Here is a 17,247-nt window from a genome sequence, read left to right as displayed (position 1 = left end):
TTGTCTTCGGCTGGGGCCTCCCTCTGGAATAGCCTCCCTGCCACTCTAAAACCTGAGGGGAACCATCTCCGGAAGCACCTCAAGACCTTCCTCTTTGCTTCTGCCTTCGCTCCCCCTCTCCCCTGCTGATCTGCTCCCTCTTGGCACTGTGCACCTGGCCACCCTCTGTCCCCTGGGCCCTGGTACCTGCTCACCCTGCCACCTTCCTGCACTGCCTACTGGCCACCCCTTGCTCTGGGGACTCTGTACCCATACAGTCCCCCACACCACACTCCCCATTTTCGTCTTTTTCTGCACTTATCAGACTTACCCAGTCTGCTGCCGTAAACGCAGCACTTGCCATCTGCGCTACCACCATTTATTGCCTCTATTATCCATTTATTTTATTTATCGATTCTCCTTTGTCTCCGCACTCTCCACCTTCCATGCACTTCTCCCCTTTCCCTTCCCCATGCACTTGCATGTTCTCAATGTCACTGGGCCTAGTAAGATCGCCGTTTCTCTCCCCTGTTCCCCCTCCCTTGCCTTGTCGCGCTTTGAAACACTTGTGTATGAGCACAATACAAATAAAATATATATACACCCATCTTGAGATAAGCCTGGCTGCTCAACACGCTAGGTGTAGTACAAGCTTATACCAAAGGTTGGGTTCCTATTGCCAGGGTTGTTGTAGTGCACCCAAAGGGGCACAGCATACAATCTTGTCTAACACAGGGAGGCCTCCATTTTACGCTATGCCACAGAGAAAGTACACATTTTTATTTACAAAAAGGTAGATAACTTTTCAGAGGTGATTTTGAAAGGAAAAAGGTTGGTTACACACACAGCAGTACTTGATGTTCTAGAAATATTTTTCAGAGTTTCTAGTGCTTTTAAAGTCCAATCCCTAACTATACGAAAAAGTTAGTAGGTATGCCGCCAAAGTCTTACGAAGTAACAGAATAAGAAAAGTTCCTCAGGATACTTTGAGTCACTAGAGTACGATACTTGGCAATATAACACAAGTCAAAAGGACTCCCTAAAGAGAAACAAGCTAGCAAGCATTGTTCAGAGGTAGGGTGGCCACCCGGACACCTCTTCAAGCACTCCAGTTTAAAGGGGTAGTCCAGCTAAAAAAAAATGTAAAAAAATAGGCAACATTAAAAAAAAAATATATACTAGCACTTTTTTTTTAAAAAACTTCCTATGTAAATTTTTGAGCTATTCAAGCTCAAAATTCGCAAAAGCAAGCACATGGGCGCATCCATTTTGTGAAAATATAGCACTTACCGAGAATCAGCTGCAGCTTTCCTGCTCTGGTCTCCGGTCCCCGTCCTCCGCGTACAGCACCAATGAACGAAAAGCCACCCAGCGGTAGCTTTTGTTTACTACAGCTGGCTGGCTTTTCCCTTCATTAGTGCCGCAAAAGCCAGCACAGGCAGGCATCCGCAAAATGGATGCGCCCATGGGCTTGCTTTTGCGAATTTTGAGCTTGAATAGCTCAAAATTTTACATAGGAAGTTTAAAAAAAAAAAGTGCTAGTATTTTTTTTTTTTTTAATGTTGCCCATCTATTTTTTAAATAACATTTTTAGCTGGACTACCCCTTTAAGTGGAGCGACTCTTGGGCTGAAGGTAAGTTTAACGTTCAGCCCAACAGTACCTTAGGTTAGAAGGCGTAAACTTAAGCTGGATTCTCCTGTGCAGCAGCAACAGACCCGGTCTCCAGATTCCTCGGTCTGGTGACAAAAGGAAGGAAGGACTCTGAATGGGATATCTCAGCAGCAATTTCGAGAGAGGACCCATAGCACGGATACCTTCAGTCTCCTTAGTCGGTCTGCAGTTTTGGCGCTTCAGCTGGTATTCACCCTGGTGATCTTCGAATCTGAAGTCCTGCACTTCAGTGAGGGAACTTAGATGAGTGGGATCATGCCTGTGGAGATCCAACTGGAGTTCATAGTTTGGGATGCATCCGGCCTCGCTAAGACGTTGCACTGCAAATGGGTCAACTTTCTCCTGGTATTCGCAGTCGGCAGCTCTGGAAAGACAGCACCTCAAAAGATGGCACAATGTGTCCCACCAGTCAAAGGGAAGGAGGAGTCCTCTCTGGAGCTCCTCTGTCGATACGAAAACAGGGTCCAGACAGCAGTGGCCACTTCCCAGTAACCGGAAGGGTCTGCAGGCGCCTATGGTCTTCAGATCTTCAGTTCCAGTGGTCGACTTTCAACTCAGGAACCTCACCTTTTATTTGGTTTTCACACTCGCTCCTCTGCAAACTCTGTCAGCAGTTTACAGAAAGGGGCAGGTGGATGTCCAATCAGGACAACCAGCCCCACCCAGTGGGAACTGGTTCCATTCAGGCACTGACAATGGGGAGAGAGACTGTAGGAGTAATCATGTCCTCCACTCTTAAGTGCCAAAGGCCTTTGTGGAAATGCTAAGCAAGAATGCTTTTTTTTTCTTCCTTCGAATAGTTGCAAACCAGAAGTAATTAGCCAACTATATCCCATCTGGCAAAGGCCAGTATGTGTTGGCTTTATTTTTTTCCTTTTTAAAAGGCAGTCATGCAATTCGATTTGTTATAATTTAACGTGTTAATGCATAATTACAGTATTGCTACAGCAAAACACTGCATGGAATCCATGCTTTAGAGTAAAGTTTAGATTAGTGTGCCTAAATCTCACAGTGCCAACTATAATTTGTTTTGTTGAGGAATAGGCATCATATTGACGAGTGAACACTCTTGAAAATGTACATGATCAAATGGGCAAATGCTTTTGATGACAAACCTAGTCCTGTGACCAGCTGGTTGCATCCCATCTGTGCATCTTGTGCTCAACCCATGAGCTGATAAAAGTATTCCATCTTCTCACCTTTGTTTTATACCAGCTACCCTGACAGTGAGGACTGCAGACTACAATATTTCACCTCGTTTGCCCAGTTCTCTGCCTGCTACGCCATCCACTCTGCTTTGTCTCTTATTTTCTTTCCTCTTGCATAATGCATACACAACGCGAACTAGATGTTTACACAAAGTAGTGATCAATAGTTCCATCCAGTCAATAAATCTACAGCTCTACTGCAATACCACACACTGTAGTTGGCCCACAGAACTCGTTTTGCTCCGATTGGATGACATTAGCACCTGCAGTTAAAAGCTGGCCACATCCTTTTTATCATATTTATTTGTGCCCATTCATGCAGCTAACCTTTTACAGATAATCATCCAGGGACTCCACCCACTTTGCACTTGCAGAATATCAAGCATAAAACTCATTAAATACACTCCATTGCTCTTTATAAGCGTCTTCTCTATGCAATTTACCGAACTTAATCTTAAAGCGCGAAAGGAGCTGCACCTGTCCTAACCATGCCTCAGCACATGGCTTTTTCCTAGTTTTCCAGACACGTAGTATTTGCCTAGTAGCCACCAAAAGAACTTTATTGACCCAACACAGCGTCACATAATCCAGGTGCCGGACACAATTCGAGGATTTCAAAAGCACAGCCAACAAACAGTGTTCTTGGGAAAGCAATGTTCCATACCATGTCAACCCTATCTAGGGCATCATTCCAAAAACCCTTCACTCTAGAACAATCCCACAAAATATGCAGCATTGTACCCTTCTCCTTCAGACAGCCCCAGCACTTATCTCTCAATCCCAATCTACACATTCTATCCGGAGTCCAAAAAATACGCCCCAGAATCCTTTGTTGGATATAGCGAAGATTTAGGTCAGTCATTGCCTTACCCAGAACTTTCCACAAGCTTTCCCCACTCTCTCATCGATATAACCATTCCTAGTTTTGATGTCTGAGAGGTGACGAATGCTGGATGCACCTCTGATACAGAGACCAGAGATGTGTGATTTTCTTAAGGCTGCTCCACACTTGGTGTTGAGCTTTTTGAGGTTTTTCCCTTTCTTTTGAAAGCAATATGTGGGGGTGGGTTAGGGTAATCATTTAGTTTAACCGAGTATGGAGGGACTACGCAGGGTCTCCCCACATATAATTGCATTGCAAAGTACAGGAACAGTCTTTTCGGCTGCAGGATGTTTCCTGCGACCAGATCACATACAACCAAGGTCAAAAGGTTGTTTTAAGTCTTTAGGCTTGAGCTGCAGCCAAGGAGGTGAAAAGGGTTGTTGCAGCCCCCACACCCCCTTTCTTTCAATGGGAACCAGGGAGTCACTTTGGTTCCACCAGGGTGAGCGGTAGAAAGAGTAGAACTAGTACCGAGAGACTGAGGGCGTCAACACCCAGCGATGTGGCACACTTTACATCAGTAATAAAAAAAATATATAAAAAAAACCATACTGGTAAAACAGTTGCAAACAGTAAGTGCAATAAACAACGAGTGGTGGAAAAATGTAATCAGTGAACAGGCAGACATCAATGGCCAATGCAATTCAGACCTCAAGTGGCCCTTCATCAGCGCTCAGTCTGTGTGATAAGAGAAAACAATAAAAGAAAAGATAATGAAATCCCTGTGACAGAGCAGGCTTTATATGAGTAAGAGAGAGAAAATAGCCTAAACTGAGCCAGGGATGGAAATTAGGATTGGTTGACTGGGAGCAAAAAGCAGCTCCTGGGTATCAGTCATCGCCAGTTAGGCAGCAGCTAATACATAGTGCCCAAATCTAACTTGGCCGCAAGATGCAAACTAACTTTTATATTTTATACTAGTGCAAATGTCTGTGTACACAGGTCAAAGCTGTGTTGGGTGAAGGTTTCCCTATCATTGTTTTTGTAAACTTTCAGTTGAGCAGCTTACCAAAATTAATCTGTTTATATATTTTTTTAGTGTGTGCAACTTGAAGTATACTGTCAAAGTTTTCTGCAGCCAATTTTGTGTTATTGTTGAAATACACATTTTGTTCGCCTGGAAGATTAGCGTATTGTATGCACACGGCAACAGCTCCCTCTAGCAGTGGTAACGGGCAAAGCAGGCGATGGCAGCTTCGGACAAACATGCATCTATCTGTCCTTTTATTATAGATTATATATTATTATCAATAGGCTTTAAAATGTCCTTTGGTGTGTCCTTTATTCTCTTTTATACAGATTCCCAAACCTACAAAATAATACATGGCTGTTTGTATGGCACCACTTGCTTGGGGTGTCAAATGTAGCTCCTTGTAGCAGTTTGTTTCACGCCAACTAGGCTCCACTTCGTTATAACCAGGAGCTAAATAGCTCCCATCTCCTGGCAATTTCGAACCCTGTGAGCCATACCTGGCCCTTGACATATATGTAGAAAAAGCCACCAATCAACAGCGGACCATGCTGTGATCTGCAGGTTTAGGCAGGCTTTTTCACAAGAATTACTGTTTGCGAACAATGTCCAAAGTAGTGGTTTATGGGGTTCAGGCCACGGTTTGCATGGAAGAGGAGACTTCTGGATGGAGATCCAGCTGATGAACACTTACCTGCAATACCCTGGGCCCAAAAAGCAGTTCTCAAACAGGCGGTTTTGTTTTCCAAGGAGCAGTCACTATGTAGGTTTGGATAACACTGAGTGTTCCAGTGATGTCACGAGTTGCAGAACGGACCTCAAGACCCATGGGAAGAACAATTATTGAAGATTCAGTACCTCCTGGGTGGAGTCTGAGGCGCAGAAAGGTGATGCAGTGTTCCCCTATGAGGTCAAGATTTGCCTGATGTTGGGTTAGCTTGAAGAGACTACACGTGAAGGATGATTATTCAAGATTTTCTCACAGTCGCAACACAGTGGCGCCAGCTATGGAAGAATCACTGGGAGGAGAGTTTGTTTGCGCAGGCGAAGAACAAAAGGTCAGGACAGGCGTCTGAAGCTTCCCTGCACGGATAGGCTAGACTAAACCAGGGTGCTTGCCTGGTTTCCTTGGATGAAGAATCCAAGGTCCAGATTATGCAGAAACTCTTCAGGACTCCAACTCCTGGGTCCAGGGCTACATGGGCATTAGGACCTTAAAAGCAGGAGAAGTGATACAGTTGTCCCAATCGGATCGGTGAGAAGCAGCAGCAAGTGTGTTCATTTTGGTCGTTGAGACAGGAGCTTTGCCATCCGATTTGGTGGTGCATCAAAGAATGCTGGTTCAGTTACATTATTTCCTGAAGCACGAAGCCATCCACGAGTGCAGGTACTAAGATCCAGCAGTAGGTAAGGTTGAGGGGAGCGGGGGGGGGGGGGGGGGGGGGGTCAAGAGAGTAGTTTCGACCCATTTCCTCCCTGGAGACGGGGAGTAAGCAGCAGCCCCTCACACACCAAGCATCATTCAAAAGCAGACGAGTATCCCCCTCCAATGACATCCAAGCAGTCCCACAAAAAAAGGGAAAATGCATGATCTCAAGACAGGTATCTGCATTCAGAACTTACAGCCCCCAGTTCTAGGTATCACACGGGGGGGGGGGGGGAAGGGGCAGCACAGGACTAACAGAGGGGGTACCCTGGTGTAAGAATACATTTCTCTTATCGCAGAGCACCAAAAAAGAAAGAAGAAAAAAAAAAAAAACAGGGCCTCTCTCAGGCAGGCTTTAGATTAAGTCTGAATGGAAGAAAAATAAAAAGACCAAAGTCCAAGGAATCCAGGAGAAAGTGGGTTTTCTACCCAACACCATTCCACAGAGACATGGAGCAAGCATCCATCATAGACTGAAATTTAACAATTGGTCCTTCCCAGCAGTCACAAAAGACTACAAGTAGGCACACTATCTTGCTTTTACCTGCAAAACAAAAAAGAAAAAGTCAAAAGTTGTGAACCCCCAGCACTGCCTTCTCCTGGAGATCAAGGTATTTTGGGGGTAATAACAGCTTGTTGGAAATAAGATGTGCAAAACCATTGCCTGGAGGCAATTTAAAAATATATGTCAGTTGAATGGCAAAGTCCATTACTGTGGAACTATCTGGGTTAAGAGATAGTAAGGAAATTGCTGAGAATAGGTACATGCTTAATATCTGTGAATAAACAGTTGAAGAACTTAATGATTTACCAGTGCCTTGGACAAACCAATAACAAAATCAAGGCCGGCACCATCTGCTCAGATCTTTTTTAACCACCCTGCACAAGAGGATGGATATAAGGGCATGAACTCCCTCCAAGATAAAATCAATCCCAAAAGAAAATTACTAGAAAAATGTTTGAGATCTGTACCCATTGACCAAACTAATCTGACCGACACAACCACACAATTTCACTTCTCATTAGTCTCGCAGGATCATGTAAGTAAAGTGATTGCCTCTCTCAAAACATCCTACTGTAAAGGTAACAGCTTCTCAGCCAAACTAATTAAATCTTGCTCTCAACACCTTACCCCCCCCACCAAACTTTTAATGCCTCCTTCAGTTCCAACACAGTCCGAGCTGATATCAAAGAAGCTTGGGTAACACCATTACTGAAATAAACCCTGCCTAGACCACAGCATCCCCACCAACTACAGATCCATCACCACAGTCCGCTTCCTCTTTAAAATAATAGACAAAATTGCTTACAAACAAGTCCAAGTGCACTTAGAAAACAACCAAATATTAGGTGAAAGACAATCAGGCTTCCGACCCAAGCATAACACAGAGACTGCTTTACTTGATTGAAAAAAATCAAAATGGACTATTAGAGATTCAGGCAAACTTAGCATACTCCTATTGCTGGACCGGTCCGCTGCGTTCGACCTGGTCGACCATGACGAACTATGCCCATCACTTACTAATAACTTCAAGTTTTCCGAAAATGCAACCGCTTGGATCAAATCATTCTTATCAGAACTAACTTCTAGAGTTGCCATAGGCGAGGAAGCTGCTGACCCCCCCCCATACCAGTCCCGCTAGGAGTACGACAAGGATACTGCCTTTCTCCCACATTATACATTGCCTACACTAAATTGCTACTCTCCGCACTAGATGCCATGGGAGTCATCTATACCAATTTTGCTGATGACACTCAGATACTTATCCCAATCACGGGAAATAAAGACCTAGGCACCGTCACCATAAACAACATCTATTCCATTCCCCAAAACTGGATGGCCTCTAACAGCCTTTGCCTCAATGGCGAAGAAAAACTGAGATACGCATTGTAGGCTCACCAGCCCAACTGAAGAAAAAAAAAAAATAAACAAAAAAAAAAAAAACACAACACTTTCCCAATATTACACCTCTATCATTATTGATGACACACTCATTCCAATTTCCAACCAAGTCAAAACCATAAGGGTCTATTTAGACTGAAGTCTCACTACGTCCAGACACATCAACTCCCTCGCATCTTCGACATGATACACAGCAAAGCTTATTTCCCTAGCCGGCAATGTCTTTCTACGCCAAACTGCATCACGCTTGCCAGAGCCCTATTTTGTCTAAGCTTGATTATTGTAACATCCTCCTATTCGGATCAACTAAGAAAAATCTGACCAAGTTACAAAATAAGGCCCTTGGAATAAAAAAATAAAAACTGAGCACATCTCTCAAACCAGGAGAGACTGGCTCCCCATAAAAGCTAGAATTATATTCAACTCTTACTACCACGCATAAATGTATCTCACAAAATGCCCCAACCTACTTAAACTCCTGCTTAAAGCACAAAACTCCTGGCAGGCTCCTTAGATCCAACTATGACTCACTGCTATGTGTCCTGCAATTCAAGAACTCTAGAACCAGAGACTCCCGTTTTTCTGTTGCTGTCCCCAGGTTATGGAACTTGCTCCCTACAAGGCCATTTAATAAATTTGAACCACCCTATTTTGGACAGTATCCCACCCATAATGCCATCAACAAGAGCCTGCTAGATATATTCGCCTACAAAAGTTTTTTTTTACTGAAAACATGATCATGTATATATTGAGACCCAATTGTACTCTCATACCTTGTATATAACTATTTTACTTGCGATAACCCATGTGTACTTGGTATTATCCCTACGTAACCAGAAGCTATTTGGATTATAGGGAGTTGACCGAGGTGTGCCATCACAGTACAAAGTTAGGCACAAGCTTTGGCCTAAAGGAAGGCTGGACAGTTCCGTAGACAAGAGGTGGTAGGAGTATGAAAAAGCAGTCATGCTATCCTAACCATCGTGTTCTGCAAGCTGAAGTAAAAACTGATCTTATTCTCCTGACCCTTTTAAGAGATTTGGGACACCAGGATTGGTTCTGAAAACTTTAACTGTGCCACAGTCAAATGGGTGAAAGGTGGACTTCAGAGGCAGTCAATACCAGGTGGGACGCAGATAACAGAATAGAAAGATGCACAGGATCAGGCAAACTGAAACAGTTATGTGGTTCTTGGGACAGAATACTGAGAAGAGTTACAATCACTGTAAAGCTAGCAAGAAGTCTCAGTACTTACGAGTTGGGGGGTTGCTGCCCCTCCCACGCTTGCTGCCTTTCCGGCCTGGAGTGGATGCTGGAGAAGACATGTTGCTGTGTAATTAAAAAATAAAGAAAAGGATAAATAAATGCACAAAACAATGCTTAAATATAAGCAGAACCCCTATCAAACTAAATCTCCTAAACTACCAATACCACAACCGCTATGATGTATTAGGGTATTTCATCAAAGTATTGTTCATGTTAAATCAGTTTCTAAAAGAGTTCTTGCCCCATAAACTGTGGGTGTGCTACATTACATTTCACTTGTACCCGGAGATAATTTGCTGGCCTCAATCGATAACACCAGCTTGCTGGTTGTTTCCAGAGGGATTTACCCTTTCTCAAGGTCAGCATGGAACAATTGAAGCAGCAATGCGAGGGGCAAAAGCTACAGATTGTAGCCAAGGAACGCACAGACTAACCAGCCCTTTCACTTCCTCGCAGCATTACAATGAAGGAAGTGGGCCTTAATGTACATTTCACAACATTGTAAATGTTTAATCAGGTTATTCATCATCTCCAGACATAACATGATCTAGTAACTTTAATCTGGCACGATTGGTCACTGCTAGAAGCAAAGAATTTGATGGCAATTTAGGACAAAGGCCCATGTTGGGCCACAAAATATGCACCCGCCACTGGTCATGGGCGAGTTAAACTTGCAAACATGGAGAAGCTGCACAACACAAAATGTTTACCTACTTAGTTTCTACAAGCCAATTGAAGTTAGTAATTTGTTTTAATTATATGGTTAAAACATTCAACCTTTAATAATACATGAAATAAGTAGTTCATATAAGAGTAAATGCAAAGGCCCACCTGGAAAACGCCTGGCTTCCCTGTAGGTCAGGCTGCCACTGATTAAACATTAAGGTACACTGTGCAGAAGTCAGATTTACAGTGGCATCTGCAGTAGGACTGAAGCCTACATCTAGGACCCTCCCAAGAAGAGAAGACCCCCAAAAAAAAAAAAAAAAAAAATTCGGCGGTCGGGTCCACCTGCATGTAAGGAAGCTATATCTAGCCCCAAAAACACCAACAGCTACATACATGGTTAAGCAGTTTCAGCCCTGATGAAAGTGGTCTCACACCACTGAAACCGGTTGGCTCATTACAACACTGTACCTGCATATTTGAACGCAATTTGTCAGAATACAGTACAATCAACCCTAATAAAGATAAGGACTGATCAAGGATCATCACTATCTCAAACACAGAAATATTCTCTATAATACCAACAGCAAGATAAAGAGAAAAAACAAAATATAAAAAAAAGTTGACGCGAGGACTGTAGGTCCCAGATATACCAAATATACCAACCTCCCAGAAAATATACTAATCGGGGAGAAGTTGGGGTCTGTTAAAGAAAAAAACCTGCCCTCAAGGGAAACATAATAAAGTGAATGTTGCTTCATCTTGAGGACAGTCTTATATTCTTCCGCATCACCCTTCTTCTCAGTACCAGTTCCTCTACTGCCCGATGTAGTTTCCCTTGTTTTTCCACATTTGCTTGTGGCATGAGAAGTTGTCAAAGCGGTAATGAAGGTGCCAAATTTGTCAGAGGCAAAAGTGAAACATTTCTCTTTTCGTCTGTATAGAGACAAAGGAAATGTGAGAGAATTCACCCAGACTGCAAGAGTCGCATTCCAATATATTCTCTTATCTGCCCCATTAATCAGCAAATCACAAGGTTTCCATAATGATTCAGATTCATATCACATTTTGATATCAAACTAGGTTCCTAGCATGGCATGATCACTATAATCAGTGGATGTAACGCGAGACCTGGTGCATTGTTCATACATCAACGTATTAAACAATCCAAAATAGAGGATCTTTTCCCCATCAATCCATGTAGGCACAACATCAAGTGAAGAACAAAAACAATCATTCAACGGGTCTAGACCCCAAGCCACTAATACAGTTCAACCATTTCATTCCCCGTTTGTTGAAAGTCCAAACCTCTCCCAGCAACTCTGGGTTAATACAATCAGCGTTTAGGTCCCCAACCAAGATTATATGGCTTCCCACAAAATTAATGGACCAGTCCCAATAAGAAGCAAGTGAGACGGCTCAGTATGAAGTAACTCCCCCATCTTGTTCTACCAGTAAACTTTTAGAATAAAGATATTCATGAATCCCTTGTAATTATACTGAATATCTGTTGACAAAATTCCAAAACACAACTCAGTTGACCCAGCCATTAAGATGGGGAGGAACCCACACCTATTATTGGGGCGACCAAGTGTTCCTTGCCGGCGAGTTGACATGAGACGAAAGCGATCCATTACAAGTGGTTCCAGTGACCGGGTCTCCTGAAAAGCGATCACTGAAAAGGTTTGCAATTTGCATCCAAGTTCAAAGTTAGTTAGTAAATGGCCATGACCTCTGGTGTTCCATTAAATTAGGTGAAGTATGGGGTTCGTTACAAACAAATGAAAAGGTATTTTTGTTGTGAAGCTTTCAGCAGCCAGAACCAATTGTTGGTCTGCTCAGAGATGTGCATAATTTCTTTTAGACATTGATTGTATTTCAGTCCTTGGAATAGAGTATGTTGCCATTTCACAAGACTTATTCGAATTTGACATTTCTCATTGCAAACAACGATGCACGTATAACTAAGTTCCATTTCTTTCATTATCGGAACTTGCTCTACTGGCATTTATAAAATCTACTCTTTGGAGATTAGATGCGATTTCAGAGAGACACAATTGAAGGAAGTAGTTTTAAGTTTACGTATTACAGATTGATTTTCAGTTAGTAATCCCTCAAACAGTATCTCATATGGATAGTCCTCCAAAGTGTTTTTCACATTAGGCAAGTCGTCTCTTTGGGTTAGTTCAACAGGAGATTCCCTGCTAAGTACATCAGGACAGAATGGGACTCGAATAGAGGACGTCTTAGTTGAAATAAAGGACTTGCCATTCTCTCTCTGGTTTGGGCCCAATGTCCCACTTACTGCAATATCTATAGAGGCAATATGTGGCTGCTTAAAAGATGTTAGCATGGTGGTGCCATGGTGGTGCGACTTCAGTTTTTTGGCAGAGTGGAAAGAGCCCGATTTAATAACCCAGTTTTAGACAAGCCACGTGCAACTTCAGAAGTCACAGGCTTAAAGAATGCTCCCGGCCCTAATAGAGAAGACCAGCGAGGAACATTCCGACATCGTAATCGGGAACAAAGGTCTTAATGACGGACCACAAGTTTGTTCAAATTTGGGTTTTGATGCCGTTTTATAGTCACCGCCTTCCAACATCGTTGGTGAGCAGGTACATTTTGCACCCAATACTATGCTCCGTTTGAGATGTGCTCCAATTTTGGCTCACATGAAGCAGTGCTGAATTTGGGTGTACCATTTGTGGCGATTGCATTGTCGTCGTCAATAAGGCTATTCAAGAAATAGGTTTTGCCCGGTCCAACATGGCTAAATCCATTGGTGGATTGGGATATTATAATGGTTTTAGTATCTTGTTGGATGGGGATTGCGTTTTATTTGTGGCTGCAGCAGATTGTCAAGGCAGCTTTTACCGGCGGTTGATTTCATTTTGGGTTTTATTCTTTTCCAATGCTGCAGATTTGTTTTTACATTTGATTTTTTACATGCACGTTAGTAGTTCTGATGGACAAAGAGGAAGCAGGCACAACAGAGCAGGAAGCCTCAGAGTCTATGTTGATAGTAATGGGAGAGTGCTTAGATTGTGTGCAGATGTCCGTGTCAGAGTTGGAATCTATAGATATGTCATTTCTTATTTTATACAGCGGTTCTTAACTCGCAACATGGGTGAAATGGGTCTTGTCTCAGATTGTGCACGAGGTTTTTCGAAGGCAGAGCCACACACTCGACATTTTGCCACATTCAGGCATTTATCTGAAAAACTAGCATCTTTAGCCACATCTCCCCACCGTAAATTACCCATATTGGACTTTTGTTCATCCTCTGCTGAATAAAAGGGGTGAATAAAAAGAAAGGGTGGAAGGGCTACGAGTCAGACCCCTGCACTCACACTCCCTGACCACCTATGTTTTAATAAGGAATCTGCATGCGAAAGATGGAAGGGCTATGATCATGAATTCTGCGCCCACACTCCCAAACAAACCATCCACACTTTAGCATTGAAACATGCAGCAGGAAACGGGGCAAGGTGAAACATTTAGCCAATCCAGTGAAGACTCGCGTTAAGCGTGTGTTTAAGGCAGCGTGCAGAGGGGAAAAAGAAGGATTGCTGGAATATGGGCTAATTTGAAGCACTCCTGCTCCTTAACCTGTGTACATGGAATTAGTGATTGCCGATGTGGGAAACGAGAAAAAGTACGTACAGGTCAGGAGAATATGCACACGTTTGTTGGCTTAGTGAGTCTTGCAGGAATGGAAACAAGATGGGTTTAACCAAGCAAGAAAGCGTTAGATTACATTAGAAGGCACCAGATCAAATGTAGAGATCACGCCTCATTTGCTCCATGCTCCAAGCCCCAACACAAAACACACTGTTACGCACCGATCCATGCAGTGCATTTATTGAAAGTCCTCCTTGATTTAGTGGAAAGTAAGAGCAGACTGCAAAGTTCCCCAGGATAAAATAATTGTCTTGCCGCCACCTCGTCACAAAACAGTTTGCACACCTCAAAGTTAGTAATTGAGTGTATGTACACAAGGGGTACCAAGTAATTCCCCAGGTGCTGGATTACTTCCTAGATTTCTGATACATAACCAAACTGCACGCAAGAAGGTGCACTAATTGTTCCTCCTACTGCTCTAGCCATCTCCTGGGATACCCCCCTCCCCTCCCCCTCTACTCCTTTCCTCCTCTCAGCAAAGTAAGGAACTATTGCCACCCCCTCTGTAACACTTCATATTGGCTTCATGCTCGATGGCCAATCACGGACAATGTATCTCTTCAACTTTTCGGTGTCTTAAAATCCATCCAAGGACTGCCCCTAATCTTGTTAACTCACTCTCCCTCTTCACTCTCAAGCACTACTCACCTTAGCTGTGCCCATGCCACTCAGTAATTCTCTCTGCATCTTTGTAACTTAGCCCAAGGCACAGGCTCATTTCACACACCCCGCACTCACATATAACAAACACTATTTCACAAAACCTCTGCCATAAGAATAAAGCTACCTTTAACGACACAGATTCAAATGGTAGCTTCCCACATAATTCTCCATCTCCTTAAACACCATCCGCCCTGTGTAGTTTATAGTTTACCTCAGTTGCGCCCATCAATACGGCATTCATACATGGGTGACTAGAAGGGTCTTGGCCACCACCTCACTAACACCTCTAAAACTCTCCCAAATATGGACTCTGGTCCCTCCGAGGGTGTTCAACCAAACCGTGCTTGGGACCATAATTATGGTGAAAGGTGCTAAAACGAAATGAATGCTCCCAGTTTCCACTCATCTTCTTGCACTAAAATTCCCTGCCACCATAAAGAAAGCGGTCAGTGTCCAGAAATGTACATTAGCTCTAAGAGACAACAAATATGACTGAGTGTTCACCCATTTCCCAACCAACATCACCGCTTCTCCCGATCCCACCTTCTGCTTCCACCCTACACAGCGCATGCATTACTGTATATTCTGCTCAAAAGTTTTACTGCTAGTCTGCATCACCGCAATGCCATCTACCAAGTTCCCTCCACCCTCACACTGTCATCAAGCCAGAAGCACGTTCACCTCTACCAAGGGTGGCAAGGCCATGTGTAGGACCCCAATCAACGGGAGCCAAGTTCCACTGAGGCGCTGTGTCCCTGGCACGCATTAAACTCGGACCCAAAACATAAGCCCCTATTCTGGCCAGGGCTCACTAATTATTCCAGGTGGTTCCTGGGAGACAGCAACATCCCGTGAAAACAGGGACAATAGGTACCACAATGCACCTGCAAAATGGAAAATGGACTTGTTAATCAAATACGAATGCCAGAGACAGACACCACAATTCCGTAGCCGAATGGAGACCAAACACCCACAACAGACAATCCAGGTGAGCAGCAACAGCAGAGCTGAAACCAGCAGAGCGACACAGGATTAGGGGGCACCAGGGAATACTCCCCAAAGCAGTTATGAAGAATGACTTACATGATCCAAGGGGGGAACAAAACAAACCAACACAGTGACCACATGGCAAAGATGGAGGCTGAAAAGGGGACAGGGCCAGATGTCCTTATGAAGGCTTCCAGGGGACATTCCGGCCCTCAAGTGAATAGCTCATACAGCGATTGACCCAGTAGAGCAGCAGACTAAAGTAGCCAATTGGAGCAAAGGGAAGCAGCTGGGCAGGAAGCAGGGGGCTATAAAAGCACCAGCAGAGTTAACTGAGGTGTTTGGGTGAGTTTGGAGAAGTCCAAGAGACCAGACAGGGTGCAGCAGGTGTAAGAGAACTTTTAGCTAGTTTGAAGATAACAAATGTAAGGTGTTTGGACCAGGACCAATTTGGCAGTTTGTTTATTTGGAAGAGTGATTCAATGTAGTGGGGTGGGGGGGAACTTTAGTCTTTCTTGCTACACTACCCTCGGTCCCTTCACCCACTCTCGGTCCCTTCAGTCTCTTCCTCACTCTGGGGCACTCCTTTCTCCCCTTCCACTCGGGACTATTGTGTGTCCCCCCCCCACTCCAGGGCGTCTCTCCCTCTTCAATGCTTTGCCGCCAGGCTCCCAGTCCACTGGAACTACTTCGTTCCTGCTTCCGATGAGTTGTGCTCCTTGGGAGGGGTATGGAGTCTGTGTGGGCCTTCTCTCACAATGCAGCCACTTGCACGACCAACTAGATTCCACATCGGCAGCGGAGGGCTTCTCCATCCGCTCAACATGGTGGTCGACGGCTTCTCCTCGGGTCTGCAGGACAGGGCAGGACTCTTCCAGTTACCGGCCCACCAAGTCTTACTGTAGCGGTTACGGCTCCTCACAGAGCCTAGAGACTGTACACTTGAGGCATGTGCGTCCCATCGCAATTTGGCTGATGCGTACGCAAGCATAGTGTGAGGACATCAGACACCTCCAACATTTCATGGCTTGTCAGCAACCACTCTTCACATGTCAATGCCCTGTGTTCCCAGCCAGCACATGCTTCCCCAGTGAGTTAACAGTTCTTCCCTGCTGTCCTGCCTTTCCTTGGCCTTCCTTTTCTTGCCTGGTGTGTGTTCTTGACTTCCTGGAAATCCCTGTCTTATTCTCCTCCATGATCAGGTAACTCTTGGTTTCTGCAGTCCTTGTCGCTCTTCTCCAGTGGAACCACAGCTTCCCTTCTGGTTTACCAGAGGCCCAACCCACATCTTCCAGGAGTTCTTTTCCCCAGTTCACCTGTTTTCCTCCCATTGTCTACCTTCCTGAAGCCCAGACACTGCAGTGCCTTATCACTCCACTACCGACAGCCTGGCTTTCAGGAAGCACAGGCCATTTCTTCAGCAAACTGAAACATGTTGCAGATCCCCAGTAAGACCTGTGGCTGACAGTAGCACAGACCGCCATACCGGACACAGAGTCTGGCATTCTCTCTTCCTTACCTGCCACACTTCCACTGGGTGCTTCAGTGCCATTAAACTACGTGAAGCAGATCTTATGGTTGGTACTTCAAGGAAACTACTACTCCGGGGGGCTGGTCGGGCCACCTCTGCTGTCTTCCATGAGAATTGGTGATGTTTTGGGAAAGAAGCCAAGTCATACATTACAAAGGGGGTTATAGGGTTATTGTGCACCTTCGCTCCCACATATCCCATGAAGGTTTTAAGTGACTTTGGAGGCACATTTGATTTGCACTGCTCTGAGATTTTACTATAGGCCTTCCCTAGGACAGGGATAGACCAGGGCTGCCATGGCTCTGGTACGACCTATTTGAGTGGGAAAAACTGGGCTAGGGAGGTGGGAGCGCCCCTAAAAGTTTGAGAAAAGTGAACAGGGATCCCAGAAACACCACAAGTTTCCGTTTT

General features: G+C 44.4%; 1 protein-coding gene across 2 annotated transcripts in view; it reads right to left on the bottom strand.

Moving 5' to 3' along the window:
* Positions 1 to 17,247, bottom strand: part of MCM4 (minichromosome maintenance complex component 4) — a 115,462-nt gene that overhangs the window by 80,797 nt on the left and 17,418 nt on the right. For both annotated transcript variants that reach the window (XM_069621026.1, XM_069621027.1), the window contains one exon: positions 9,298 to 9,371. In XM_069621026.1, the coding sequence (XP_069477127.1) occupies positions 9,298 to 9,367 (70 nt within the window). In that variant the 5' untranslated portion in view covers positions 9,368 to 9,371. The remainder of the gene's footprint in view (positions 1 to 9,297; positions 9,372 to 17,247) is intronic.

Source organism: Ambystoma mexicanum, chromosome 5q (assembly GCF_040938575.1).
Source record: "Ambystoma mexicanum isolate Mex_15411 chromosome 5q, UKY_AmexF1_1, whole genome shotgun sequence".
NCBI classification, from domain to species: domain Eukaryota; kingdom Metazoa; phylum Chordata; class Amphibia; order Caudata; family Ambystomatidae; genus Ambystoma; species Ambystoma mexicanum.
Note: the sequence above shows the minus strand (reverse complement) of the source record. Positions and strands in the feature narration are given on the sequence as shown.